General features: G+C 39.9%; 1 protein-coding gene across 2 annotated transcripts in view; it reads left to right on the plus strand.

Moving 5' to 3' along the window:
* golga1 (golgin A1) overlaps positions 1 to 27,769 on the plus strand; it is a 59,956-nt gene that overhangs the window by 24,122 nt on the left and 8,065 nt on the right. For both annotated transcript variants that reach the window (XM_068012495.1, XM_068012496.1), the window contains 12 exons: positions 5,024 to 5,152; positions 8,194 to 8,363; positions 14,180 to 14,291; positions 16,191 to 16,316; positions 16,559 to 16,654; positions 16,763 to 16,858; positions 17,139 to 17,234; positions 17,387 to 17,539; positions 18,352 to 18,447; positions 22,216 to 22,305; positions 25,648 to 25,750; positions 26,554 to 26,714. In XM_068012495.1, coding sequence (XP_067868596.1) covers positions 5,024 to 5,152; positions 8,194 to 8,363; positions 14,180 to 14,291; positions 16,191 to 16,316; positions 16,559 to 16,654; positions 16,763 to 16,858; positions 17,139 to 17,234; positions 17,387 to 17,539; positions 18,352 to 18,447; positions 22,216 to 22,305; positions 25,648 to 25,750; positions 26,554 to 26,714 — 1,428 coding nt within the window. The remainder of the gene's footprint in view (positions 1 to 5,023; positions 5,153 to 8,193; positions 8,364 to 14,179; positions 14,292 to 16,190; positions 16,317 to 16,558; positions 16,655 to 16,762; positions 16,859 to 17,138; positions 17,235 to 17,386; positions 17,540 to 18,351; positions 18,448 to 22,215; positions 22,306 to 25,647; positions 25,751 to 26,553; positions 26,715 to 27,769) is intronic.

A 27,769-nucleotide genomic window follows, 5' to 3' on the forward strand; every position in this document is an offset into this window, starting at 1 on the left:
ACGGGCAAGTTTTCTCAAGTTTCAGGGACCTAAGTTATGCCAAGTATCCCCTACAGACCCCCCCTTTTGGCCCTTGGCCAGCATCTGGGCCAAGGTAGCCATTACCCTAGGATCCTCTGCCCATCAGATAATCCAAGGATTTTACCAGTTTCGATGAGCTTCGGATCCTTTCTAGCATATTCTTACGACCTCGCCTATGTCCTAGTGAACAGGCTTAGTGTGGGTTTGAGACTTTGTTATATGCTGTGAGAATGCTGAAACACCCTTAGCCTGCATAGAACATCTGCTCAAGCTAAACTTGATTGCTACTCAAGTTAACTAAGGACTAAATTGGTCCTCCCAAGTAAGTGCTCCTGCCCCTCAAGGGTACCCGTTCCATGCCTTCCAGAACATCGGCCAGTGTGCTTTTCTGCTGTCTCTTCAAACTATACACCAGGCAAGCCATATATAGCAGCATTACCAACTGGAGAACCACCAAAATATGGGAGATAATTCGGATCCATGGATGGATCTGCACAATGAGGCCCCAATTCAAGAAGTCCTCCCACCAGGTTGTGGTGTCGATCTGTTCTATGTCCTTATCGATTTCTTTGTTCTTCTGCTGCAGGGTATAGTATATAGTATAAAACCCTATCAAGTTCGTCTTGTATCGCAGTGAGGTGCTCGGGTAGCTGGTTGGTGTATGGTGTCAGGTTAGCTTTCATATCCTCCTCAACCTGCATTTAAACCATCTCCCGTTTGTGGCTGTCTATTAGTTCAACCCTTTCCACCCGTGCTGGCACCTGGGGGTGCAGACATATGGTATGGTTGGTTAGTGGACATAGGTGATGCTCGTGGTGGTATTCTTGTTGTGATGTGGTGAAACAATATCTCCCTTTGCCCAGGTATGCTGCACGTGTTGGTTCCATTCCGGCTACAATGGCTTCCATTGTACAGTTAGCTGATGCCTTAAAACCACATCTGGCCTCTTCTGTCTCATATATTGGGTGGAGGTCCCTACACTACACCCATCCAAAGTAGTATCTATCATATTTCCTTCTTTCTCTACTGCCTATGATAACACGTCACGATGCCTCAAATAAAAATCCCCTTTAATCACTCCTATGTTCTCTATTCCTATACAAGGTCCTTCCTGATAATTCTGTCAGGACCGGGAGTGCTAAGACCATGCTGAGCAACATTCCATTTTTTATAATACATTCAGCATTAGTTTGAATACACACGTATTGAACCCCTGAGCTAGCAACTGGAGATGTTCAACCCTACCTTCCTAGACAAGTCTATCAACTGTTCATTTGTAACCCACATAGGTAGTTCTCCCTCGTGAATTTGCCTCCGGTTTTCCCGTGCCTGTTCGAGCCATGACCCATAAGTACTGCAGACATCATTTTGGGCCGTCTTCCGTCAGGCGATGTGACCTTCATTAATCAATTTGTTAATAGTCCATGCATGATTCTCTGATACAGTTGCCAGGGCCTGCACCGTTTGGGTTAGATCCTGCTTTGTACAAAGTTGTCCGGCCTGGATTTCTTGTTCTCTATTTAATATCACTTCAAGTTGGGCTCTCAATCTGCGGACCTTTATAGTCCACTGAGGCTAAATCAATGGAATTGACTACAGAGGTCTCAGTATTGAACAGTATGGCAGCATCAATTACCTGGCTGCGCTTCCTCTGCCCCTTTTCTCGGGAGCGGGGACTTTACCCATTCCCACCGTTAAGCTGAGCTGCCTGTTTCAACACTCGCCTCAACAGGGCTGAGTACAATGTTTAGTTTTTAATGGAACGTCAAAGGGGTAAGCCTATATCCGATGTATTCAATACTATGGGTACCAGCTCATGGTGTACATTGTCATACAGAACCTTATTTTCTCTTGTTACCACCAGCCCGTTGTCTGTCTGGGCCCGGGCTCAGCTCTGGGCAAGGTACTACGGGTTGTGCAGCTCCCGCAGTTCTGGTGATTACTGTAGTGCTTGGGTTGTCGTATGGACCTGCCGACGCAACTGTCCCCACGTCCCGTGCATCTCCCAGGCCCTTTCTGCTTCTCGACAGGTGCCACTTTTGACATCCAGGCTACTGCCATCTCTGGGATTGATTGTCCCTGACTACTCCCTGCGCTGGGCCACACCATTCATCCCTTTTTTGTGTCAATCAGTGCTCCCAGTTCCCGCAATAGATCCACTCCCAGGATCGTCTGTTCCGTGTTGCTACACACCCACAGGTGGATGGGAATTTTCAATCCTATTTCCAAGAGGATGGTCTCACTTCTTTTGGCTCTTGTACAATTCCCCCCTGTCCCCAAAAGTGCTTAACCATTGGAATGTCTAAATCTGTCAAGGATACCGAGGCCCCCGTGTCTATCAACATCCTGCACTGCCGGCCCCCTAACAGTGTATCGATATACATCCTGGGGTCCCCAATGAATCCGCCTACCCCGGGGGCCGGGGCAACCTATCTCTTCCAATATTCCTAGAATCGTTGCCCTGATCTCCTCCCGGGTCGTAAATTTGTTCTCTGATTGGTGGTTCCCCTACCTAGGTCTGCTCCCTTCCATCCTGCCCCCTGGGGCCTGACATTGTCTCCGCACTTGCCCAATTCTGCGGCAATTCGTACACCTCTGGCCCTCTTTTCACTCTCGCCCTGTGTCCTAACATCCAGCAATTATAACATGCTCCTTGTGCCCCGGTGTATGATTCAACCCCACCGCCTGCCGCAGCCGCAGTTACAGCCGCCGCTGAGGCGTTCGAGTTCTTGTGGGTCTCCACCTCCGTGGCCCACCTCAGAACTTTGGGATAACTGCCACCCACTGGTAGACCCAACTGCAGAATCCTCTCGTGATCGGGGCTGAACCCCATCTTCAGTAGTTTAAGGGAGATCTCATCATTCCTATGGGGATTGGGAAGACCGCCCCACTTTACATATGCCTCACACTTACTTTAGGCATATTTTATGGCGCCCTCGCCTTTCCGCTGAACTGTGGATGTTATGGCACCCCAGTTTGCTTGCCCATGCCCCAGTACGCCCTGGACCACGATGCAGAATTGTCGGTATTTCGTGTCGTGAGGCTCATTTTCCCCTTCCTAATCCTCTGCCCACTGCCTGATCCTATAAACATCATTTACCTCAGCCCAGCAGTCCTTGGGACACTTAGTCTGTACAAGGATATGGGTATCCTTCAAGTGCATGGTGTGGAATGACTGCATCTCCTGTTGTTTATCCCAAAAGTCTTTGTTATCATCAACTGCTCTAAGTTGGGGAAGATCCTTGAGGATCAATTGTTTTTCTCCAGGTGTAAACGGGATGTGTTCTATCCTTTCTTCTACCCTAACTTACTCAGTCTCTTCCTCCCTATGCGCCATGCTCGGCCCTCGTCTCTCATCGCCCTCACTCTTCTTGCCTTTGCGCGGCCTCTCTCGCTTTTTCTTTATCATCCTCTTAACCGGGGCCCTGGCATTTAGTCTAGGAGGGGCTGAGGATTCGTCCAGGGTCAATTTTGTTCGGGAGCGGAGGGGCCAATAGCACTGCGCCTCATCATACAATGGGGGTATTCCCCACCTGCCTGCCCAGCTCCCATATTTGGCTGCCTCTCTTTCTAATTCCTCCTGCTCTCTATTGTAGTCACTGTCTTCGCTGTCATCATCATCGTCATTAGAACCTATCTTTGCCGTGGCTATATTAGGGTTCCATTTCTGGCTTCGGGTGTATTCGTAGTCTTGCTGACAGAGGCCTAGGTACGAGTTAATTATGATTATTATCACCTTATCATTCCTATCTTTTTCTTTTGGCCCCTCCACCATGCTCTTTGTGCTTCTGGGGGGTCCTTAGATTTCCACCCATCCTCCTTCATTTTACTAATCAAGTTTTCAGATTTATCTGCTATAAACCTGGTAAGGGACTCCCTCCGGTCCCCAATCTAGACCTTCTGCGCTATTGGTCATTCTGTCAGGGTGTGGTCTGCCTGAGCAGTATTGACCTGCATGATGCACTTCAAATCCCCTGGCGGTATTGACCTGCGGGATGCCCCTTAAATCCCCTATGTGGTATATGGACCTATGGGATACCCTTTAAATCCCCTGCACAATTGACCTCTTGTGAAGGTCTGCTATGCAGTCTCTCTCAGCACGGTCTCCTGCGTGGTAACGGCCTTTGGGATACCTCTAAATCTCCTGCGCAGCTTCACCTACTATGTAGCTCTGTGTTGCGGCTTTCTCAGCACGGCTGTCTGCCCGGTTTTCACAACTCACGACCTACTACCCTGGTGCTCGCTTTGATCGCTGGGCACTCGAGTCTCCAGGCGTTGGTTCTTTGATACCCACCGAAAGTACCAGTCCCGCGACTGTGAGGTAGACCGTTCCTAACTATGGGTGGTAAAATAAAAGATACTCGCCCCTTGATTGGTCTCCTCACTGTCACGTTCCCGATGTGGTATATCCTGCCGACTACGCCGAATGTAAGGGCGAGGGCTTGCCCCAGTACCCAAAAATGCCTCGAGAGTCGGATGTCTTGTCCAAACGAGCGATCTTTATTTACGAGCATGCAAGGAGAAGTCCTACTGTCTCGAATTATTGTAGGGGTTCTACTAGTACAATGTTTGAGCAGTCATTCTATACAGTTTACAGGAGGTTTACTTGGCAAGCTGTTTCTTTAATTACATCATCTCCCATCTACTGTCTTCCCTAATCTCATCCTGCCTTAATATTATTCACCTCGTCAACCTCTTGATCAGGTTATTCATGTGATTCGTGTGTCTCACCCCTGATCTGGTTTACCTTTTGATTAGGTATTCATGTGATTTGTGTGTCTAACAGGCAAGCTTTTCTCAAATTTAAGGGACCTAAGTTATGCCAATTATCCCATGCTTCCCTAAGCCAGTCTCCCCTACAGTGTCTATGATGTATACAGAAACGATATGAAAAATGATTTTCAGAATTGCGTGACAACATTGGTTTTTGACATGTAATTGTGTGGCTAAAAAAGCATTTGTAAATTTTAATTTATTTCTTTTCATTCATTAAATTCCGTAGGAAAAAGCAATGTTTGAGAATCAGCTAAAGGAGATGCAGGATCACAGTTTGAACCTGTTCCAGAAACGAGATGAGCAAGATGAACTGGATGGATTTCAGCAGCAGGAACTTGCCAAAGTCAAACATATGGTACAATAAATGGAACATGAACATTCTTGCATTCTTCCATTATTTAGAAGGCCTCATTGCTTTACTGTCCTAATAGGATTTGGAACTGGGCAATCTTTCGGAATGAGTAATTTTAATTCTGAAACCGTTAGTTAGTGCCCTTTTTACTAGGCTGGGGGTGCCCAGACAGCAGCCCATGGGCCAATGGCAATCAATCCCTCAAATTCCAGTAACTCAGTCCTATTTGCACTTCAATTCCTTCTTCGCTGGTTGTTTTGTTTGAGTTTTGTGTGCCTGAAGGTTTGGAAAGAGATGTTATCACTGTTGCCTCATTCCTGGCTTAATCTCAAATCAGAACACTCCGATCTGTCCTCATCAGTAACTTGAGATTTATATAAATTAATTAGAACATGAATTTAAACTAGATGTGCATATGTACCTGTATGATTCAGAAGACTTAACATTTGAACACCACTACTCTATGCTATCCAGAGTACTCTAATGACCTTTTGTAATGCCACGGTACCTGTTGCAATGTATTACCCAGGCTCAGAGTGAGCAATACTTACACTTAAAGTTTGTAAGTTGTTATGTTTTACATTACAATGCAAGGAGTTCTCAGTTTGTGTATGTCATCTCAATCTAATTATTGAATTATAGCTTTGAATTTATTGCTAATGCTATTAATATAATCTTTGAATTAAAAGCTATAATTCAGTATTTAGATTGAGTTGATATTCACAGGCTGAAGCCTTGGTTTATTACATGCCTGAACCACACATGTGAATTAGAGCCTGTTGTATACTAGGAATGCATCTACAATATTTGTTGAACCCTGTATGGTACTATTTTTAACCACAACATGTTTTCTTTCTTGAAAGCAGCAATCTTGTTATCAATATCCTGGTTTAAAATGAAGTACATAATTTATCACGCATGTTCAACATCTTTAACGACAGGCGTTTACTTAGATAAACAAAGTATGATTTAATCTTTTCGACATTAATTTTTCTATACCTTTAATGTTATGTTACTTTTGATTCAAAGTATTCTTAAGTTGGATAAAAGCAAAATACTGCGGATGCTGGAAATCTGAAATAAAAACAAGAAATGCTGGAACCACTCAGCAGGTCTGGCAGCATCTGTGGAAAGAGAAGCAGAGTTAACGTTTCGGGTCAGTGATGCTTCTCCGGAACAAGGGTCACTGACCCGAAACGTTAACTCTGCTTCTCTTTCCACAGATGCTGCCAGACCTGCTGAGTGGTTCCAGCATTTCTTGTTCTTAAGTTGGAGTTTGAAGTAGAACCTAGAGTGTAGTTGTTTTAACAGGACACTGAACTTGCAGCTCTAGAGTTAAGTTTTAACCCAAGCCTTGATTTAAGTTGATGCTTGCCTTCTTTGGGGTTTTCCCCATTTTAGGTTCCAACCTCCATGATAGAAATTTTCTATGTTCCCGAACCTATGAGTGCAGGAAGGCAGTTTGTTCTCATTTCTCTGCCAATGTCACACTATGTCTACACACTAGAAGAAATATGAGAGAGACCCTGTGGGGATAACTGGTTTCAGCTGACTGTCTTATCCTCTGATGACCTAAATAAGACGGGGTCTCTCCATGTGAGGAATTACGCAAGTGAATCTGCCCCATTACTTCCTATGATGAGCATGTTAATAAACCTAATGGCATCTACACTGTAATGAACCAGGCTATCAATAAATGTGACTGAATGGGAAATGATTTAGATTGTAAAATGTGAGCAACATCTGAACTTCAATTCAGTGTTGTGGACAGGTAGAAAATGATGGGGATGGTTTCCCTTTTTCACCTCTCAATTGACCGAAAACAACGTTTTAACCCCTGAATGTCTTAATGGTTAACAGACAAATGACATGTTTTCTCATAGATTTAAAGAAAGATGAATATTTATTATACAATACCTGAAAATATGCGCCACTTCACCCACTCACGCTCAGAGACACACACAAGAAAAGATAGAGATTAGAAGATAATATGCGTTTAGGTCTGATGGTTTTCAAATGATGAACCTTGCGTTCTTCCCTGGGGTGGGGGGCTGTAAATCTAAAAACGATGTTTTTCCTTTTTCTTGGTTCACTTAAGACAAAACTTGGAAAGTTTCAGGAGGGCGAATGCGTTGTTGCAGATTTCATTTGGTTGTATCTCAGTCACAGTTCAATGTCAAAGCCTGGTACAACTTCTGAGGTAGGGAGTTCAAGGCGTCGCGTGCGCTCTTGCTCTGCCTTTGTCTGCCTAGTATATACTTTTATTAAACTCCTTATCCGATCCCTGGTTTCTGTCACGTGACCATGGTTTCTCTTTACCATTGCCCTCAAATGGTGTCTGATGGTGGGGCCATTGTTAGACAATGGGTTCTGGGTGTCACCTATCTTTATTCCATTTTGATAAAGTGGAGTTTTTTCACACCCATTCATTTGAGTTTGAATTTGGAAACACCATGACTGCCATGCCATTGTTTACCCAATTTTTTGAAGAGAGGCAGCCATTAGCACAGAATGGACCATTTCCATTTTAATGCCTTCCCCAAGACTGGTCCAGACATGAAGATTGACTCGGGGTTCTTGTAGCGTCCATGTGTATTGGCTGTATAAGATAAGGTCACCTGATGTCTCAACCCATCTTTTTTAGGAAAAGTGTTCGTTTTGGGTTTGTTTCGTAAGTTCATTTATATAGTTCATAATTCTTCCTTGCTTGAGTGTGACATCAGTCGAGCTACACCGTATGAAAATTTTACTGTTCCGTTGTAATTTAAATTTTCTCTGCTTCATACTCCACTTTGATTCGACACCTCCATGTTGAGTTATGGGCATGAGTCTGCGTCCTGTTTCTTGATGGCACAACACCTTCAGAATAAAGATATCCCACCTAAACTTTCCCTTAGACCATAAGTTAATAGACTGGTTAATAAAAGTGAGAAATAGAATTGAAGTGTATTATCATGTTTGGAACTTAACCTTATGCTAAAACAACTTTTATTTTTTGAGATAAAGCTAATCAGAAAGAACTTGTTATTTTGTCTGTTTTGCAGCTCCTGAGGAAAGAAGAGATGTTGTCCAATATTGAAAGCGAACTTGAGGAACAGAAAACAGAGCTAGATCAAACCAAAGAGGAGCTGAAGGTCTCTAATCAGAAACTCTTAAATCAAGACAAAAGGCTGCAGCAGTTACAGACACTAAATGCAGACATTATCAAAGAAAGGTACAGCACCCTTGAGGAAAAAGTCAGTGGTCGTGTTCTGAATCATTTCCTCCCCATGGTCTTACAATTTTGCCTCATTTCAAAATGAACTGGTTATTTCTGACATTCAAACTTGGATATATACTAAAATTAGGCTGGTACAGACGAATTAACAAGACACTTAGCAAGTTTGATGAGCAAAATGTTTGATTTTGAAAAAGCTACATTTTCTGCAAAAGACGGATCAGCTTGAATGGTAAGTTTAATGGTGTTTATCAGAGCATTGTCCGTACAGCAGAGCTGTACCAGAGGATATCCTAAAGTGCACCCATTTTTTTTTCAGTGGTTAAGATATGAATGAGGATGGACTGTAAGGGTAAATTTTACAAATTCACGCTCCTAGTGCAAAGTTTCATGCAGGTCAGTGGGCCCTACAAAGTGTTTTTTTTTTATCCATTAAGATTAATGGATAGAAATTTGCAAGACCCATGATTCCTAGCCCAAATTTCTGATATGTGTTCCTAGTGTGCAAATTTGTACTGTCTTCCCTATATTGTGTTATATTTAGTCCTGATCAACATGTCCTCTGCCTGTATATACACATAGGAGCAGGAGTAGGCCATTCAGCCCATTGAGCCTCCTCCGCCATTCAATATGATGATGGCTGATCGTCCACTTCAATGCCTTTTCCCCCACACTATTCCCATATCCCTTTTATGTCATTGGTATTTAGAAATCTGTCAATCTCTACTTCAAACATACTCGATGACTGAGCTTCCACAGCCCTCTGGGGTAGAGAATTCCAGAGATTCACAACCCTCTGAGTAAAGAAATTTCTCCTCATCTCTGTCCTAAGTGACTTCCCCCTTATTTTGAAGTTGTGTCCCCTGGTTCTAGACTGCGCAACCAGGGGAAACATCTTACCTGCATCTACCCTGTCTATCCCTTTAAGTATTTTGTAGGTTTCAATGAGATCACCTCTCATGCTTCGAAACTCTGGAGAATACAGGCCCAGTTTCCCCAGTCTCTCTTTATTGGACAGTCCCGCCATCCCAGGAACAAGTCTGGTGAACCTTCGTTGCACTCCTTCTATGGCAATAATATCCTTCCTAAGGTAAGGGGACCAAAACTGCACACAGTACTCCAGGTGCGGCCTAACCAAGGTTCTATACAATTGAAGCAAGACTTCACTACTGCTGTACTCAAATCCTCTTGTGATAAAGGCCAACATACCATTAGCCTTCTTAATTGCTTGCTGCACATGCATGTTAGCTTTCAGTGACTTATTGACGAGGACACCCAGGTCCCTTTGTACATCTACACTTTCTAATCTCTTACCATTTAAGAAATATTCTGCACATCTGTTCCTCCTACCAAAATGGATAACCTCACACTTTTCCACATTATATTCCATCTGCCATGTTTTTGCCTGTTCACTAAGTCTGTTCAAATCCCCTTGAAGCCACTTTGCATCTTCTTCACAACATACATTCCCACCTAGTTTTGTATCATCTGCGAACTTGGAAATATTACATTTGTTCCCCACATCCAAATCATTGATATATACTGCGAACAGATGGGGCCCAAGTACTGATCCTTGCAGTACCCCACTAGTCACAGCCTGCCAATGCGAGAATGACCCATTTATTCCTACTCGCTGTTTTGTGCCTGTTAACCGATCCTTAATTCATGCCAGTATATTACCTCCTATCCCATGTGCTTTAATTTTGCTAACCAACCTCCTGTGGGGGACTTTATCAAAAGCCTCCTAAAAATCCAAGTATACTATGTCCACCGACTCCCCTTTATCAATTCTGTTAGTAACATCCTCAAAAAACTCCAACTGGTTCGACAAACCCATTCATAGATCAATGTTGACTATGCCCAATTAGTTGATTATTATCCAAGTGTCCATTTATCACATCCTTTAGAATAGATTCTAAACATTTTCCCTACTACTGATGTAAGGCTAACAGGTCTGTAGTTCCCTGTTTTCTCTCTCCCTCCCTTCTTAAATAGTGGGGTGACATTTGCTATCTTCCAATCTGCAGGAACTACTGCAGAATCTATAGAATTTTGCATCACCAATGCATCCGCTATCTCCATAGCAACCTCTTTCAGCATTCTGGCATGTAGAATATCAAGTCCTGGGGACTTCTCAACCTTCAGCTCCATTAATTTTTTCAATACAACCTTCTTACTAATACTAACGTCCTTCAGTTCCTCATTCCCCCATATCCCTTGGATCTCTAATTCTGGGAGATTTCTTGTATCTTCCTCAGTGAAGACAGACACAAAATAATCATTTAGCTTCTCTGCCATTTCTCTATTCCCCATTATAAATTCTCCTGACTCTGCCTGTAATGGGCCCACATTTTCTTAGCCAAACATTTCCTTTTTACTTACCTATAGAAGCTTTTACAGTCCGTTTTAATGTCTTTTGCTAGTTTACATTCATATTCTATCCTCCCTTTATCAGATTCTTGGTCCTCCTTTGCTGTATTCTAAAATTCTCCCAATCCTCAGGTTTACTACTATTTCTGGCAGCCTTATAGGCCTTTTCTTTTAATCTTGTATAATCCTTAACTTCCTTTGTTAGCCATGTTACCTTTACTTTTGGGTTTTTTGTGCCTTGAAGGAATGTATAGTTGCTGTAAACTATATAATAATTCTTTGAAGACTATCCATTGTCTGTGCACTGGCATACCTTTTAATGTTTTTTCCCAATCCACCTCAGCTAATTTGCCCCTCATACCGTATAATTTCCTTTGTTCAAATTTAACACCCTGGCTTCAGACTGAACTACCTCATTTTCAAACATAATGTAAAATTCTATAAATATTATGGTCACTCATCCATAAAGGTTCTTTTACAAGAAGATTATTAATTAGCCCTTTCTCATTACATAATATTAGATCTAAAATAGCCTGTTCTCTGGTCAGTTCCTCAACATACTGCTCTAGAAAACCATCCCTAACACACTCCAAAAACTCGTCCTCCACAGCATTAGTGCTCATTAGGTTTACCCAGTCTTTGTGCAGATTGATGTCACACATAATTACTGTATTACCCATGCTATATGCTTCTCTAATCTCCTGATTAATACCATGTCCCACACTACCACTACTGTTTGGTGGCCTATAAACAACTCCTACCAATATTTGCTGCCCCTTGCTGTTTCTTAGCTCCAACCAAACGGATTCCACATTTTGTTCTTCTGATCTGAGATCCTCCCTTGCTAATGTACTGATCCCATCCCTTTATTATCAGTGCAATACCACCTCCTTTTCCTTTTTTCCTGTCCTTCCTAAATGTCGAATATCCTTGAATATTCAGTTCCCAGTCTTGGTCACCCTGTAGCCACGTTTCCATAATGGCAATTAAATCATGCCCATTTACCTCTATTTGTGCGTTTAAATCATCTACCTTGTTGTGATTTCTGCGTGCATTCAAGTAGAGTACCCTTAACCTTGTCTTCTTGACATTATTCTGCATTCTAAACCTAGTTGATGCTTGCCTTTGTTTTGCCTGCCTTCTAATGTCGCTTATTACTTTTCTACCTCCTGTTACCAGCTTTCCTTAGGTTCCCATCCCCCAGACAATCTAGTTTAAACCCTCCCCAACAGCACTAGCAAATTTCCCTGCGAGGATATTAGTTCCAGTCCTGTGAAAGTGTAGCCTATCCATTTTATACAAGTCCTACCTGCCCCAGAACCAGTCCCAATGCTTCAGAAATCTGCCCTTCCTCCTACAACAATTCTCCAGCCACATGTTCAATCGATCAATCCTCCTATTCCTATGCTCATTAGCACATGGTACTGGGAGTAATCCTGAGATTACTGCTCTTGAGGTCCTGCTTTTTAATGTCTTACCTAGCTCCCTAAAATCTACTTTTAGGACCTCATCCCTCTTCCTACCTATGTCATTGGTACCAATGTGGACCACGACCTCTGGCTGTTCACCCTCCCCCAGAAGGATGTCCTGCAGCGGCTCGTGATGTCCTTAACCCTGACATCAGGGAGGCAACATACCATCCTGGAGTCATGTTTACTGCCGCAGAAACGCCTGTCTGATCCCCTGACTATCGAATCCCCTATTACTATTGCTCTTCCACTCTTCTTCCTCCCCTCCTGTGCAGCTGAGCCACAAGTGGTGCCACAGACTTTGCTGTGGCTGCACTCGCCTGAGGAGCCATCGCCTTCATCAGCGTCCAAAACAGAAAACTGATTAGCAAGCAATGTAGACTTGGGAGACTCCTGCCTGCCTGGTTCTCCTAGACTTCCTGGTGGTCACCTGTTTGCAGGCTCCTAACCCGCAGTGTGACCACCTCCCTAAACGTGCTATCCATGTAGTCCTCTGCCTTAAGGGTGCACAACAGTAACTCCGGTCACCGCTCAAGTTCTGAAACCCAGAGCTCAAGCTTCTGCAGCCGGTGACACTTCCTGCAGATGTGTTCATCTAGGACACGTGGTGAGTCCATGCCTTCCCACATACAGCAGGATGTACATTCCACTTGGCCGAGCTGACCTGCCATACCTAACTTTTAAACTATTTATTACAATTGGAATAACTTACCAGTTACTCACCAATCAGCTTCTTCCCCTGTACCGAAGAGAGAGGCAGCTACTGGAGGCTGAAAAAAGGTAGAAAAAGAAAGAAAGGAGCCCCTTCCTCACTGAATTCCCTCACTCACCAACTCCCACATTACCCTCTGTACACTCAAAGTAGCTCTCAATGCAGCCAAATTTATACACATTATATTTAATCATTATTTCCATTAAATGTATTATGTATAGACAAAGATAGGCATCAGCCCTGGCTCCAAAGTCACAAGATAACATGCCACAAGCCAAAGCAATGCAAGCAGTCATCTTCTAATACAGATTGTAAAATTTTGTAGCAGTATTTGCAATGATTAATTTTATGCAGTCTGTTATCAATGTTTCCTTTTTGATACCAAAGTCTAGGCATTACTTTTGGTAATAATGCTTACCACATTTATATGAATTGCTTTCTCTGCTATTGAATTGCCAGTGTTAAAATAGTGGATGAGGGAACATCTTAACACATTGCCAGTGGCAGTTTCTACGGTCAAACAAGTATAGTGGTATGACGAAAAGCAAGAGTGTAATTATGATGACAAGAGATCAGTCTCCATCCAAAAGTGATCGTATACTTCAGGTCTCCAACATTGTACTATATATAATCTACTTTAAAGAAAGATAGAAATTGCATGTATATACATCAGGATATATCTAAGTGCATTACCATCAATGAAGTACTATTAAAGTCATTGTAACATAGGGAAATGCAGCATTTAATTTGCACACAGCAAGGTCCCACAAACTTTTAGGAGATAAATGACCAGATCATGAGTTTTGGTAGTGTTAATTGGGAGTCAAAAATGTTGACCAGTACTAGGAAAATTCCGTGCTTCTCTTCGATTTGTGATGTGGGATCTTCTACATCCATCTTGGAGAATCAAAAAGGCTACGGTTCATTGTCTTCTTTAAAAAAAAATGACACCTCTGAAATGCAGCACTCTCTGTACTGCACTGAACTGTTAGCCTAGATTATGTGCTCAAGATTCTGGTTCTATTGTACAATCAAAATTTCAAACTTCTGTGTAGGCACCGCATGTATTCAGCTGCAGAGTAGATTGTATTGAGGTTATGCTTGTGGTTTTTGTGTTGTTGCATGTGAAATGGTGGTACATTTCATAACTGCTGTGTTGTCTAAATAGGTAATTGAATGACATTTACTGATTGCTCGTTACATTTTTTTTTCCTTTGTTTTTCACTTCTGTTAAATTCTGTTGAATTTTCCTTAATGCACAGAGAGGAATTCCAGGCTACAAAAAGAAGTGCAGAAGGGAAAATAACTGAGTTAGAACACAGAGCATGGGAGTTGCAGGATGTAATTCAAAGACGATCAGCTGATTTACATAAGGTACAAAAGTTTTATGTTTTGTTTCAAATGAAAAAGGGTTTGATAATCACCAGTAATAACTTCTTTGTGCACCCTTATGACTGTTTTATTAGTCTGAACAGAGCTCATGCTGGAATTGGTTTCCAGTTAGGTATCAGTAACATTAAAACAGCATCTGATCATTTCTTTCTTATTAGAACCTTGGATTTGTCAAAAGCTGTAATTTTACATGTTTAAAAGCGATAAAAAAAGTTATTGCTTGTAGTAGCTGCAACAGAAATGTATCTTATGATAAAGTTTTACTTAATTTTAAGAGTTCAGTCAATGCAGTAAGTCTATGTACTACTGATATATAGGGAAATAATTATTTTCAGGGCCACCTCAGTTGGAAAGTAAATCATGTGCTGTAGTTTTTTTTTGTTCATGGGATGTGTGCATCGCTGGCTAGGCCAGCATTTGTTGCCCATCCCTATTTGCCCTTGAGAAACTGAGTGGCTTGCTAAGCCATTTCAAAGGGCAATTAAGAGTCAACCACATTGCTGTGGGTCTGGAGTCACATGTATGCCAGACCAGGTAAGACGACAGATTTCCTTCCCTAAAGGACATTAGTGAATCAGATGGGTTTTTACAACAATCAACAATGGTCACCTTTAGACTAGCTTTATTAATTCCAGATTTATTAATTGAATTCAAATTTCAGCATCTGCCGTGGTGGGATTCGAACCTATGTCCCCAGAGCATTAGCATGCGCCTCAGGATTACTAGTCCAGTTAGTATAAACCATACAATTAAAATGCTTTGTTGTAACATCAGTCTGCTCTCTTACTTTTAAACTAAACCTTTATTATCTTAAGAAAGGTAGTGAAGGAGCAAATTAAGCTCCAAAAATGAGCCATGTGCTTTGCAATGCATCAGCCAATTTAATTGTATTCTGATGATGCCCTGGCATGTTAATGAGTGTTATCATATTTAATAAGAATCAGAGTGCACTCCACAGAGGAGTCTCATAGTTGAGAATTAATCATTTATTTTGAAGTTGCTAAAGCAATCAACCAATTGGAAACTTTTCATTAATGTATTCACTGTCTTCAAATATAATTTAATAGAGAAGAAGAAGACATCATACAGAAATTAAATGCTTGAAATACACCCTAGGCATCTTGCATGTCTTTTTCCCCTGGAAAAACGTAGGTTTTAAGCTTTTGCCTCCTAATGCAATTCCATCAAGTTAATGAGACCTTGGTGACTCATTAATGTATTTTGCATAATTATTTTATGAAATACTTAATCGTTTTGACTTCAATGGCTGGTGGCACATTGTGCGCAATTATCCAAGCAGGCTATTGCCCAGAATGTTTCTATTGGATGTTTTGATTTTAAGAATCTTCTTACCAGAAAAAGTAGTGTTTTTCTTTTTTACCTTTTGGCCATGAAAAATTTCACATGCAATTACCTTTTGTCAATTCTCTCTCCTGTCCCGATGCCATAACATGAATTCACAAGAAGCCTTGTGCTAAATTGCTGTAATGAAGATTCTTTATACATTTGAGTTTTGCCAGGCTATTGAAGGGAGGCGGGGTGGGGGGACGCTGGAGGTTGCAGTGGTTTTACAGTCCTCCTGTAACTTAACATTTTCCAGCCAGGGTTGCTGAATTACAGTCAAGTTTGGAAACCTGCTGATCTTCCCCTCTCTGGCCTAGGAGCATAGAGGCCAATTGTAAAATTTCTTCGACCACCCTGTTTGAGATAAACAATCTTTCTCATTCTCTTTCCTTTTAGAAACAGCGGAGGGTGGGGGTTGCAGTGCTGTAGCTTATTGTGATTCTTGCATGCTTGAGAGTTAGCATTTTCAATGTTTCTAAGCTGTCACTGGTTAACTTGGCTTCTCACTGTATCTATGTTGTTGCTCTTCTGAAATAGACATCTGCAGAGACTGAGGAGAAGGGAAAGATTATAGAGCATCTGCAGGCAAAAGTATTTTCCCTAGAAAAAAGGATAGAGGGAAATTATTCAGAGGACGAGCATGTACAGGAGCTGCTTAAAGAGGTATTAACATAACAAAAGGTGCCTAAATTGCACACAATATAAATTATTCAGGTATTTCAAAGATTTTCTGCTGCTTGATGATCTGTTTTAAAATAAATTGTCATGCTTTCAGTAGTGCTGTAATTTTTTTCTCCACCTTCAAATCTTTTTATTTGGTCTTTATTTAACATATTCAATAGCCATTAAAATGGAGTTTGAATCATGATTGTATTGTGTTGCTAACCAGTTAGTGCACTCTGCAGAAATCCCATCTGGAGCAGAAACTGGACGAAACGAGGCTTCGTTTGTTGGAAGCTAAGAATAGCCACACAGAGGCAGTCAGTACTCTCGAAACACAGGTACATACTTACCACAGGTGGAATGTTCAATTATATAAAATAACAATTTTGCACAATTCATTAAACAAAAATATTTGTTTCTTAAATAGTTTTCCTAATTTGTTTTAGATAGCTAAACTAAACAATGAAGTGGCAGAAATCCAGACTCTGATGAAACAGAAAGATGATGAGATGCAGGCTTTCAAAGACAAGAATGCTAGTCAGGTAACTGCTATCTCTTAGTCTATTACTAGCAGTGACTGTAGTCCAATTACTGGACCACCTGTCAACAACTTGTGGAATGGCTTTACTTTATAACATGGCCTAAAAGTCTGTTTGTTTGTGGTTTTTTTTCTCTCGTGTATGATTGCAGAACACAAAAACAGCATCTGGATGAATGAATTGTAGTCATGCTCATTGATTTGATCCTTTCTTAATGTTGGAAATTTTAATATAAAACACACAAAATACTTCAGCTAGTTTTAATATTCTGATCATTTCCCAGGTCAGTGAATTGGAGCAAAAGTTACATTTTACCAACGAAAAGCTGATGCAAAAGGAAAGTGATGTGACTGAAAAAGAAGTTCAAATAAAAAAGCTGGTAAGAAAAATTTAAAAAATATTTGTTATGAATCCAAAAATGTACATTAAAGTCCACTTTTAACTTTTAAAAAAACCTTTCAAGTTTGAGTTCGGTAATTGGATTCATAGTAAGTTTAATTGAGATTTGGTTGATGAGTGACTTTTTTGTAGCAAGAAGAAAGTGAAGCCGAAAGCAACAGATTGCAACATCAGATTGCTGCTTTAAAACATCAGCAAGCAGAAAGGACTAACAGAGTGGATGCCCAAATAGCTGCCCTTGAAACCGCCCGTGAATTTGACAAAACAGCTTCACAACATAAGATAGTAAGTAACCTACTATCAGTGTGTTTTTTAATGAGGGTCTGAAACCAGTTGTTTTAGTCCCATTTTTATTCTTGGATCTCACCTTCTCAAGGGCAATTGGGATGGGCAATAAATGCTGGCCTTGCCAGTGACGCTCACATCCCAGGACGGAATTAATTTAAAAAAAAATCCCAGTTCCTAGTGGTGAAAGCCCTTTGCACAAAATTGCCTCTAATTTGGTCATTTTGATCAAAGAGACTACATTGATTGTCCACTGCTGCAGGAGGGGTATTTTTCTGAGTTTGGGACTGAGGTATGTTGTTGGAACAAAGGAACATTACTTTGTATCTGCCTAAGTTATATCTGACCTGCAAGTGCTTCATACTGACTGAAGTGGAAAGTATTCCGTTTCTCAGCATGCTGAACATAAAAAGGAATTTTGCAAAATTTAATTTGAAATTAATTAAGAGGGAGGATGCCACTAAAAGTTGATAATTTTAGCATTGCAGCTTTCAGAAATTATAAAGTGAAAACCTATCAGATTTCTATTTGCATATTTTTAACATATTTGCCTCTGTATAATTGTGTGCATATTGTTTTCTCATGGTCTATAGGCTTGATTATGTAAAACACTTTTGAAATAGTTGTCCATTAGCCTACATTTTAATCTTGTGAACCTCTATTATTTCCTGGTACATGTGAGAGCATCACCTCAACCCCCCCTCATCCATGGAAATCAAAATGTCTTGTAGCTGAACTTTAACATATACTGCCTTGTTGTAGTCTAATTGTGCAGCATATGTACGCATCTTTTTGTGCTCATTTGTGCACAGAGCCAATTTCAACAGAAAAATGAGGATCTAAGTGACAGGCTTAATGAAACAGAAAACACATTGAGGAAAGTCGAGTGTGAACTTGAAAGATCAAAGGTTAGTACCACATGCTAAAATTATATTCAAGAATGGTTATTTTTAAACTAATTTTTTTAAGGATCTTTTCCCATTTCTTACAATAAAGTCATTACTATTCCAGGCTGAGAAGGCAGAACAAAGACCTGCTTTACAACTTTGCTGATCATGTTTGGTGACCAGTTGCTGGGCCATATGCAAAACACCCCCATTCCAGAATCTTATCTTGCATTATTTCTCATTTCAACTGTACTATCTTTCTCATTTGCTTTCATTTTGCTTATAATAGATTCTTTCCATGATACTAACTTTTTAGAATTATACTAAAAGTCTATTTGAAAAAGAGTGATGTAATATCTTTCAAGGTGTAAAGGTTCTGTGCTCTATGAAAAGCGAATATCTAGGACTGTTGTAGTCACAACTATTGTAATTTTTTTTCTACTTCTTCATGATTTGTATTTCCAACATGTAATATTCTTCTAAAAATTAAGCATGATGTGATATTAGTGTATTTTCCCTATTTTTCTTCCCTTCCCTAATGTTGCCACATGTTATTTTATAACAAAGACAATGGGAAGCTTGTGCAGCAGACTCCTATGGAAAGGGAATAGTTGGAATAGTTTGCCCACTGTAAAGTGTGATGTCCTGCTTTGAAACTCTCGTTGACCTAATCAAGAATTATTCCTATCTGGTGCAGAGAACAAGCATAGAATAAAGAGACCTACAAAACCATTATTATAGGAAATTCCCACTTTTTGAAAGCTTTCTGCTGTTTCAAATCATTTTATTAACATAACTTTAACAATTATTTTTTAAAATACTGCAACATAACAGGCAACCTTCATGGAGGAAATATCCTTGGGATGTTCATACATCGAGTATTCTTCTTTGTACATTTTTTTAATTGAATTCTTCTTCTTCTACTTTGGCCTCCTTGTCTCGAGAGACAATGGGTAAGCGCCTGGAGGTGGTCAGTGGTTTGTGAAGCAGCGCCTGGAATGGCTATAAAGGCCAATTCTAGAGTGACAGACTCTTCCACAGGTGCTGCAGATAAAATTGGTTGATAGGACTGTTACGCAGTTGGCTCTCTCCTTGCGCTTCTGTCTTTTTTTCCTGCCAACTGCTAAGTCTCTTCGACTCGTCACGCTTTAGCCCCGCCTTTATGGTTGCCCGCCAGCTCTGGCAATCGCTGGCAACTGACTCCCACGACTTGTGATCAATATCGCAGGACTTCATGTTGCGTTTGCAGACGTCTTTAAAGCAGAGACAAGGACGGCTGGTGGGTCTGATACCAGTGACAAACTCGCTGTACAATGTGTTCTTGAGGATCCTGAATATATTATTGAATATTAGTAAAATATTCATCAACACTTCACTATTCCAACATAAACTCCCGAAGCTTAGGTTATGTAGAAGATCTTCAAAATACTGAACTGGAGTCATTAACAGACCCTTCAGCTAAAAGTTCATATTTATTCAGTTGGATCAACATTTGTCTGGTATTTTGATATTGATTGGAAGTGTTCAGGTTAGCTGTGAAATGCTGAGCACTACTGTTCTCATTGGGTATCAAATATTTAAACATTGAAGCGAGTTGAACAAATTTGAGGGCCTCCATCCGACCTAAAGTTGCAAGTCTCCAGAACAGTTCAGTGCTGTGTAAGTAAGCAATATTTCTTCTAGTGTTTAAAACTAAAGTGCATGGGGTGAGTAGGATCATCGGAAATAGGAGCTGGAGTAAGCCATTTGGCCAGTTGAGCCTACCACACCATTTAAACAGATCACGGCTGATCATCTACCTCTATGTCATTTTTCCCCACTATCCCCATATCCCTCAATGTTGTTAGTATCCAGAAATCTATCGATTTCTGTCTTGAATACGCTCAATAAGTGAGCCCTCTGGGGTAGAGAATTCCAAAGATTCACCACCCTCTGAGTAAAGAAATTCCTCCTCATCTCCGTCTTAAATGGCCTGCCCCTTATTCTGAGACTGTGTCCCTGGGTTCTAGACTCACCAGCCAGAGAAAATATCCTATCCACATCTACCCTGCCAGCCCTGTTAGAATTTTGTAAGTTTCAATGAGATCACCTCCTTCTTTGAAACTCTATAGAAGACAGGACTAGTTTCCTCAATCTCTCCTCATAAGACAATCCTGCCATCCCAGAGAATGCTCTGGTGAACCTCCGTTGCACTCCCTCTCTGGCAAGTATATCCTTCCTTAGATAAGGAGACCAAAAGTGTCAACAATACTCCAGGTGCAGTCTCGCCAAGGCTTTATACAATTGCAGCAAGATATCTTTACTCCTATACTCCAATCCCCTTGCAATGAAGGCCAACATACCATTTGCCTCCCTAATTGCTTGCTGCACCTGCATACTAGCTTTGAGTAACTCATGAACAAGGACACTCACGTAGGTCCCTTTGGACATCAATACTTCCCAACCTCTCGCCATTTAAGAAATGCTCTGCCTTTCTGTTTTTCCTACCAAAGTGGATCATTTATTCACATTATATTCCATCTGCCATGTTCTTGCCCATTTACTTAGCCTGTCCAAATCCCCTTAAAGCCTCCTTTCATCCTCCTCATAACTTACAGTCCCACCTAGTTTTGTGTCATCAGCAAATTTGGAAGTATTACAATTGGTCCCCACATCCAAATCAATTATATAGATTGTGAACAGTTGTGGTCGAAGCACTGATCCTTGTGGTACCCTGCCATCCTGAGAATGACCCATTCATTCCTATTCTCTGCTTTCCATTGCAGTATATTGCCCCCAAACCCATGTGCTCTAACTTTGTGTACGAACCTCCTGTGTGGGACCTTATCAAAAGCCTTCTGAAAATCCAAATACACACATCCACTGGTTCTCCTTTATCTATGCTACAAGTAACAAAAACTCCAACAGGTTTGTCAAGCATGATTTCCCTCTCTCAAATCCATGTTGACTCTGCCTAAGAATATTTTCCCAGTTTCCAGTTATCTCATCCTTTTACAATAGATTCTGACATTTTCCCTGTTACTCATGTCAAACTAACAGGTCTGCAGTTCTCCGTTTTCTCTCTTGCTCCCTTCTTAAATAGTGGGGGTTACATTTGCTACTTTCCAGTGTGCAGGAACCCTTCCAGAATCTATAGAATTTTGAAAGATAACCACCAGTGTATCCATTATCTCTATAGCCACCTCCTTCAATACTCTGGGATGTAGCTCATCTGGTCCAAGGGATTTATCAACTTTCAATTCAAATAATTTTTTTGATTACTACCTCTTTATTGATAATTTCTTTCAGTTCCTCATTTTTAAAAGTCTCTTGGTTCCCCAGTATTTCAGAAAATTTTCTGTCTTACTCCGTGAAGACAGACACAAAGTAGTTGTTCAGTCTCTCTGCCATTTCCTCAATTCTCCACCAGAAACTCTCCTGTCTCCACCTGCAATAGACTCACATTTGTCCTTGCTAATCTTTTCCTTTTTACATTCCTAAAGAAGCTTTTACAGTCCACCTTTATGTTTCTAGCTAGCTTCACATCCATCATTCCCTCACAGCACAGAACTTGAATACATTAACCTGTCCACAAAGTATCAACATCATTATTAGCCTGCTCATTCTCTAGCACAAATCATACTTGGGTTACTCTGCCATAATTCATAGGACCAGAAATATTTATTTAGTGTGCAGATTGTGCATTAGACTTTATTAAATTAGACATGTTGTAAATATTAATTTGAATGTGATCCATGTACATTTTTAATGCTGTAATTATACTAACAACAATCAATTGTTTGAATGCAGGAAGAATTAAACAGTAGAGAAACTGTAAGTCTTGAAATTGCCAAAACATTAGAAGAGACAAGGAAACAGAGTGAGGAATTGCAGCATAAGGTTTGTTCCAATCAAGAGTGTTAAAGCTGCAATATGTGGTATAAAATTGTTAGACATTTCAGGATACTTTTTAACATTATACCAGCTGACTTTCTGTGATTGCCCACAGAAAATCAGGACAAAACACACTTTCCTCAAAGTGCATTAGTAATACTTTAGGTATAGGAATCTGCACTTTCTGAGGCTTGTGAATCTCTATTTGGTGGTAGAAGTGTTCAGCTGCCAGTGTGACTGTCAAAAAAATGCTAAACCCTAATTATATACAACTTAGCAAATGTAATGTATTATAAATGTCAACACCATATAGGCATTACAGAAAAAAAAATTGAACTTCCTGAATTTCATTTTACAAAATATTTGTATTTGTTTTTTCTTCTAGTTTTGATTTAGTAATTATCGCTTTAAATCCAATCATAAAAATCATAGAAACTTACACCACAGAAGGAGGTGATGGAGCCTGTCGTGCCTGTGCTGGCTCTTGAAAGAACAGTCACGCTTAGACTCACGCCTCCTCTTTTTGTCCATAACCCTGTAAGTTTCTTATCTTCAACTACTTGTCCAACTCCCTTTTAAAATTATTGATGGAATCAGCCTTCAGCACCTTTTCAAGTAGAACTTTCCCGATCCCAGCAAATCTGAGTGAAAAAACTTCTGTCCATGTCCTATCTAGATCTTTTGCCAATGATTTTAAAACAATGTCCTCTTTTTATTGATCCACTCGTTAGGGTGGGTAGAGAAATATTATCCAATCTATCAAAACCTCTCCTTATCCTGAAAACCTCTATTGGGTCACCTTCTCTGCTCCAAGGAAAACAGTCCTAACTTTTCCAACCTTTCCTCATAACTGAAGTCCCTCATCCCTGGTAACATCCTGGTAAAACTCCTTTGTACCCTTTCTAAGGATGTTATATGTTTTGTGAAGTGTGGTTCCTAGAATTGTCCAAGTACGTAAGCATTTTTAAAAAGGACTGCAGTTTGGATCCCTATATCCAGTTTATTTTGACAGTGTTACAAGTTTAGTCAGTTACAGGCCAAGGAGATATATAACAAACAACGATGTGTAACTGGTTCAGTTTGTATATGACTGACACTTTTTTCCAGGATTCAAGAAGAGCTATTTTGTTGAAAAAGAATCTGTTTGAAAATCTCAGGGAAAGTACTGATCAGTTTGAAATTCTTGGAGTTGAGGAAAATCAGTTTGAATTTCCAAGGAAGAGTTTCCATGAATTGGACTCCCACAATGCTAAGAAATTCCAGGAAATGAAACACTAGTATTAGAAGTTACATGCAAAATATGGGCTCAGTTCCTGGAGTTACAGTCTGGTTATTTTGTCCATTTGAATAATTAGGTGGAAGGATACCTACATTAAATATATAACAATATTATATGACTATATTGCATGATTGTTCTCCTGTGTTCAAAGACTGGAGTGGATCTTTTGGAAGCACAAGCTAAGTCCAGTAGCTGAAGCAATTACCAGATAGAGTTTGCTATTTATTTCCCAGGCACGTTACAGAAAACTTGCCTAGATTTCGAGGAAAAGATAGATAGTCTTGAAGGGCGAGTTGGGACAATCCCTTAAGATGTGAAAGGTAAAATAATGTAGGGTAAGAAGATTATAAAAGATAAAATATGTTATTTTAAAAACTACCTGATTAATACAAGAGCTGGATGATTATCTACTTGGGAACAGAAAAGATAGTTTTAAAGGTAACTTGAGATGAAGAGGATCTTGCTACACAGATCATGGAGACATATTGTCAAGGATGCAGAAGGCCATTGATGAGTATTGTAGGTTGTAAGGTTAGACATGTGTTTTGGATTTCTACTTGACCTAATGGGGTGGGAGTGAGAAGGGCAAAAAATTGAAGAATCATTTCACAGGACACTAAGTGAGTTGGGTAACTTTTACAGTAGAATGGACCACATGATTTCTGGCATTAATAGGCTTCAATAAAGCTAATTGCCCCCTCCTTATTTCATGCTGGTTCTTACAATATAATAACCAATGTCTATTACAGCCTTGCACAAAAACATTGAAATAATAAAATAATATGATAAAATTTGAACAATTGTTTTTAATTATGAAAACAATTTAAAACATTGCATTTCAAACAACTGAATTTTTAACTGCACACTTTTCTTCATAAAACAAAAAGCCTTTGCTTTCTACCACCACAATGTTTAATGTTAAGCATAATTAAGACTTTGGTATTCTCTGGGTACGCCAAAAATAATGTTTTGCTTTTATGTTAAAAGAGTGGTCTATCTTCCTGAACTCAGAGAAAATCCAAGAAATTTGCGAGTAGTGTATCAAATCTCAATATGAACATGTTCCCTGGAGAGCTAATCTCCTTGTACAATGATTATAAAGTCTGAAGAGGCAAACTTGTGCCTTGTAAAGTTTATTTGCTCTGATTTTCAAATTGGACAACAGCAGGTTTTAAAATTTGATTGTTGAAGCAAAATGACTCTAGAATGATCTCAGTGGTCAAATTTGATGGAAATTTTGACAGTATTTTCTTTATTCTAATTATACAAGTAGTCTTTGCTATCTTTTTTACTTTTTGGAACATCTCCAAAACTCTTTTTGCCATCTGTTGTCCTAAAGATTTACCGTAATCAGTTAACCTGGGTTTTCTCACGTCTCCTTTTTTACTATCTCTCATTTTCTGTACATGTAAAATCATTGAGAGGATATATCTTAAGTTGGTGTCTTGGGAAGGATTTTAGGTACCCTATGGAAGAAGGTGTGTTTTGTCTTTATAATTGTAAAATTTCAATTTGTTTTATTGTACACTACAGCAGTTAAAATTTCCACACATAATAGTTAGAAACTATTTCAAACTTCTGGGGTTAGGTAATGTTTGATTTCAAACATGTGCTAACTAAAAGCTCATTAACTGATGTAATAATAAAACACAGGATGTATAAACCAGAGCCAGATATACATTGCAAGCTTAGTGTTTATTAGGAAATGTGGGAACTAAAGAGTTAGGTTACCAACGTAGCCCAAAACTATCCTCAAAGTGGAGTTTATTTTCAAGGTTAGGTTTGGTCCCAATGTTGGTCACAGACTGCAGAACGAACCTGCGTTGAAATGGCATTGCTACCATGTGTTTTTCAATGGAAGTCTGTCTGGGAGTCTGTAGTATCAGGGCTTTGTAACCATGTCTCTTCTTGTGAGAAACCCTATGATTTCTATAGGGAAAGGGGATTTATGATTCTGATACTTATTTTAATTGTACCACCATGCTAACCTATTGCCTAAGATAGGCAGAGTTGCTGATACTGGTAAAACTATGCAATGTGAGTGAGTGTTTTTCTTTTTGCAATGTTAGGTGTTAAAATTGACTGAAATGCTGGATGAAAAAAATACTTCAGTTTTGCAGAAAGATAAAGAATTAATCAAAACGCAAGAAGATTTCAAGAAACTTGAGCAAGGTTTGAAAATATATAATTTATTTAAGATCAAACAACATTTGAGGGAAAATGGAAGGGAACATAAACAATTAAATAGTGAAAAGTATAAACCTTGAACTGCATTTTATGGGAACAAGTTTAGTTTGAGGTTTCGCTGTGGCCTCTGGAAAACATTGATGTGATAATTTCACGTGAACAAGAGAAAAATGAAATTCACGTATGAATGCAATAGATCAGAATGGATAAAGAGAATGCATGCATCACAATTGTTAAAATACCTGTTTGGTTGTAGACAAATTTGTTCTTAGGATTGTGCTAAATCAGGTACTGCTCAAATTGTTCATGAAAAGCTTCCTTGAACCTGACCCGAGTCTTGTGCTGAGATGCTGAGCAGTATTAGGTGCTTGCCCACGGAAACGTGGCAAAGTTACTTTGTGGTTTTCCCTGGTTGCTGTTGTGCACCCTCTAGTAGCTAATTACAAAACAGCAAAAGCTTAGGCCTACTTGCCGTGTGGGGTAGGTTATGGAACTGTATGGAATATAAAAAAGATTATAAAATACAGTTTTTCATTGTGGGTCAAAGCTTTGGCTTTTCAGAGATACCTGGTATATATTTTCTATTTTTGTGTCTGTAGCAAAGAATACTAAAATAGTATGCAAGAAAGATGGATCTTTTTAGATCTGTTTTGTTCCCAAAGTGTTTTGTGGTTATTTCCATGTTATGATTGAATAATGCTTTGCTTGTGAAAGCAATAAGTGGTTCTTAATTAGATATATTTAATTACATTCAATGTCTTAGAAAATCTTTTTTAATATTCCTCTAGACCATGAAGCTGTGGTGTCACAGCTGCATCAGTTGCAAATGGAAAATGAAACTTATAAAAGATCATCAGCAGAAAGAGAGGGGGCTGTGCAGAGCCAGTTGAGTGATCTCAAGTTACAGTTGATTGAGAGACAGGAACTCCTGGAAGCCAGTCAGAGGAAGGTAGGTTATCATCTCCTTTCTCAGCCATTTGTACAATTTAAACATGCCAATTTCTGTACAGAGTGTTGCTGCAAATGGTTGGATGTACTGTACTTTAACGCAACCATAGGTCAGATTTTTTTTCTTGCTGATCCTGTGTGAAGTCACTGTCATTATTTCTGGATCAATATGCATTCGGCCATTTTGTGAGAAAGAACTATGAGTTAATTTCCCACTTTTTTACTGCTATAAAGTGATGGCACAAGTTTATATTCTTTGGAAAGTTTTCATGGTCCTATTGATATACATCTGTTACAAAGAGAATGTTGTGGTAGAGACTATACAAATGACTATCTTGCAATATATGGTTAACCGGGGCACCATCAGATGACATCTACAAATGACATGTCACCTTTCAACAAGTAAATTGACCTCCTGTTCCATCACATGGTGTCTGACTCCAATGCCAGTATTACTGTAGCCAAAGACTCTTTTGATTCTTTAAGATGTATGCATAGTTTTCTGTTTCCTTGGAAGAAGAGGAAATCAATGAAATTGAGGCAGTATTGCTGTTCCTTGAATGCCATCAGGAATCAGCAAGAAACCCAGGATACAGCACTCGCCTGACATGTTTGTTTTTATGAAGTCTGTGTTGTAATGCATCCCACTTATGGGTCCCAATGATCTCTGTCCAGTCTTTCCTCCACTTCCACAAAATGGGCAGCAGCAAGGATGGCATGGAAAGGCTTTCTGTTATCCATGGCAGATTCCTCTAAACTAAATGGGCTGTTCCAAGGAGAGCAGTGTGGAGTGCTGTTATCTGAAAGTAACTGGAAAACAAACCACATTCTTACACATGGCATCAAAAATGTTAGAAATAGTGGCATTGATTGTGGGTCACTTACTGTTTGGTGAAGTTTTAAAACTCAGCCGTTTAAATTTTTTTTTCCTAACCTTTTCGAACTCCTTATCTCTCGAGAAGGAGTTTGACTATGGAATATGATTCCATAGCTTAATCAGCCAACAATACCATGCCTAAGTGGCCATTCTTCAAATGTGAGCCCAGACAGGAGCTG

Source organism: Heterodontus francisci, chromosome 32 (genome assembly GCF_036365525.1).
Source record: "Heterodontus francisci isolate sHetFra1 chromosome 32, sHetFra1.hap1, whole genome shotgun sequence".
Classification (NCBI taxonomy): Eukaryota; Metazoa; Chordata; class Chondrichthyes; order Heterodontiformes; family Heterodontidae; genus Heterodontus; species Heterodontus francisci.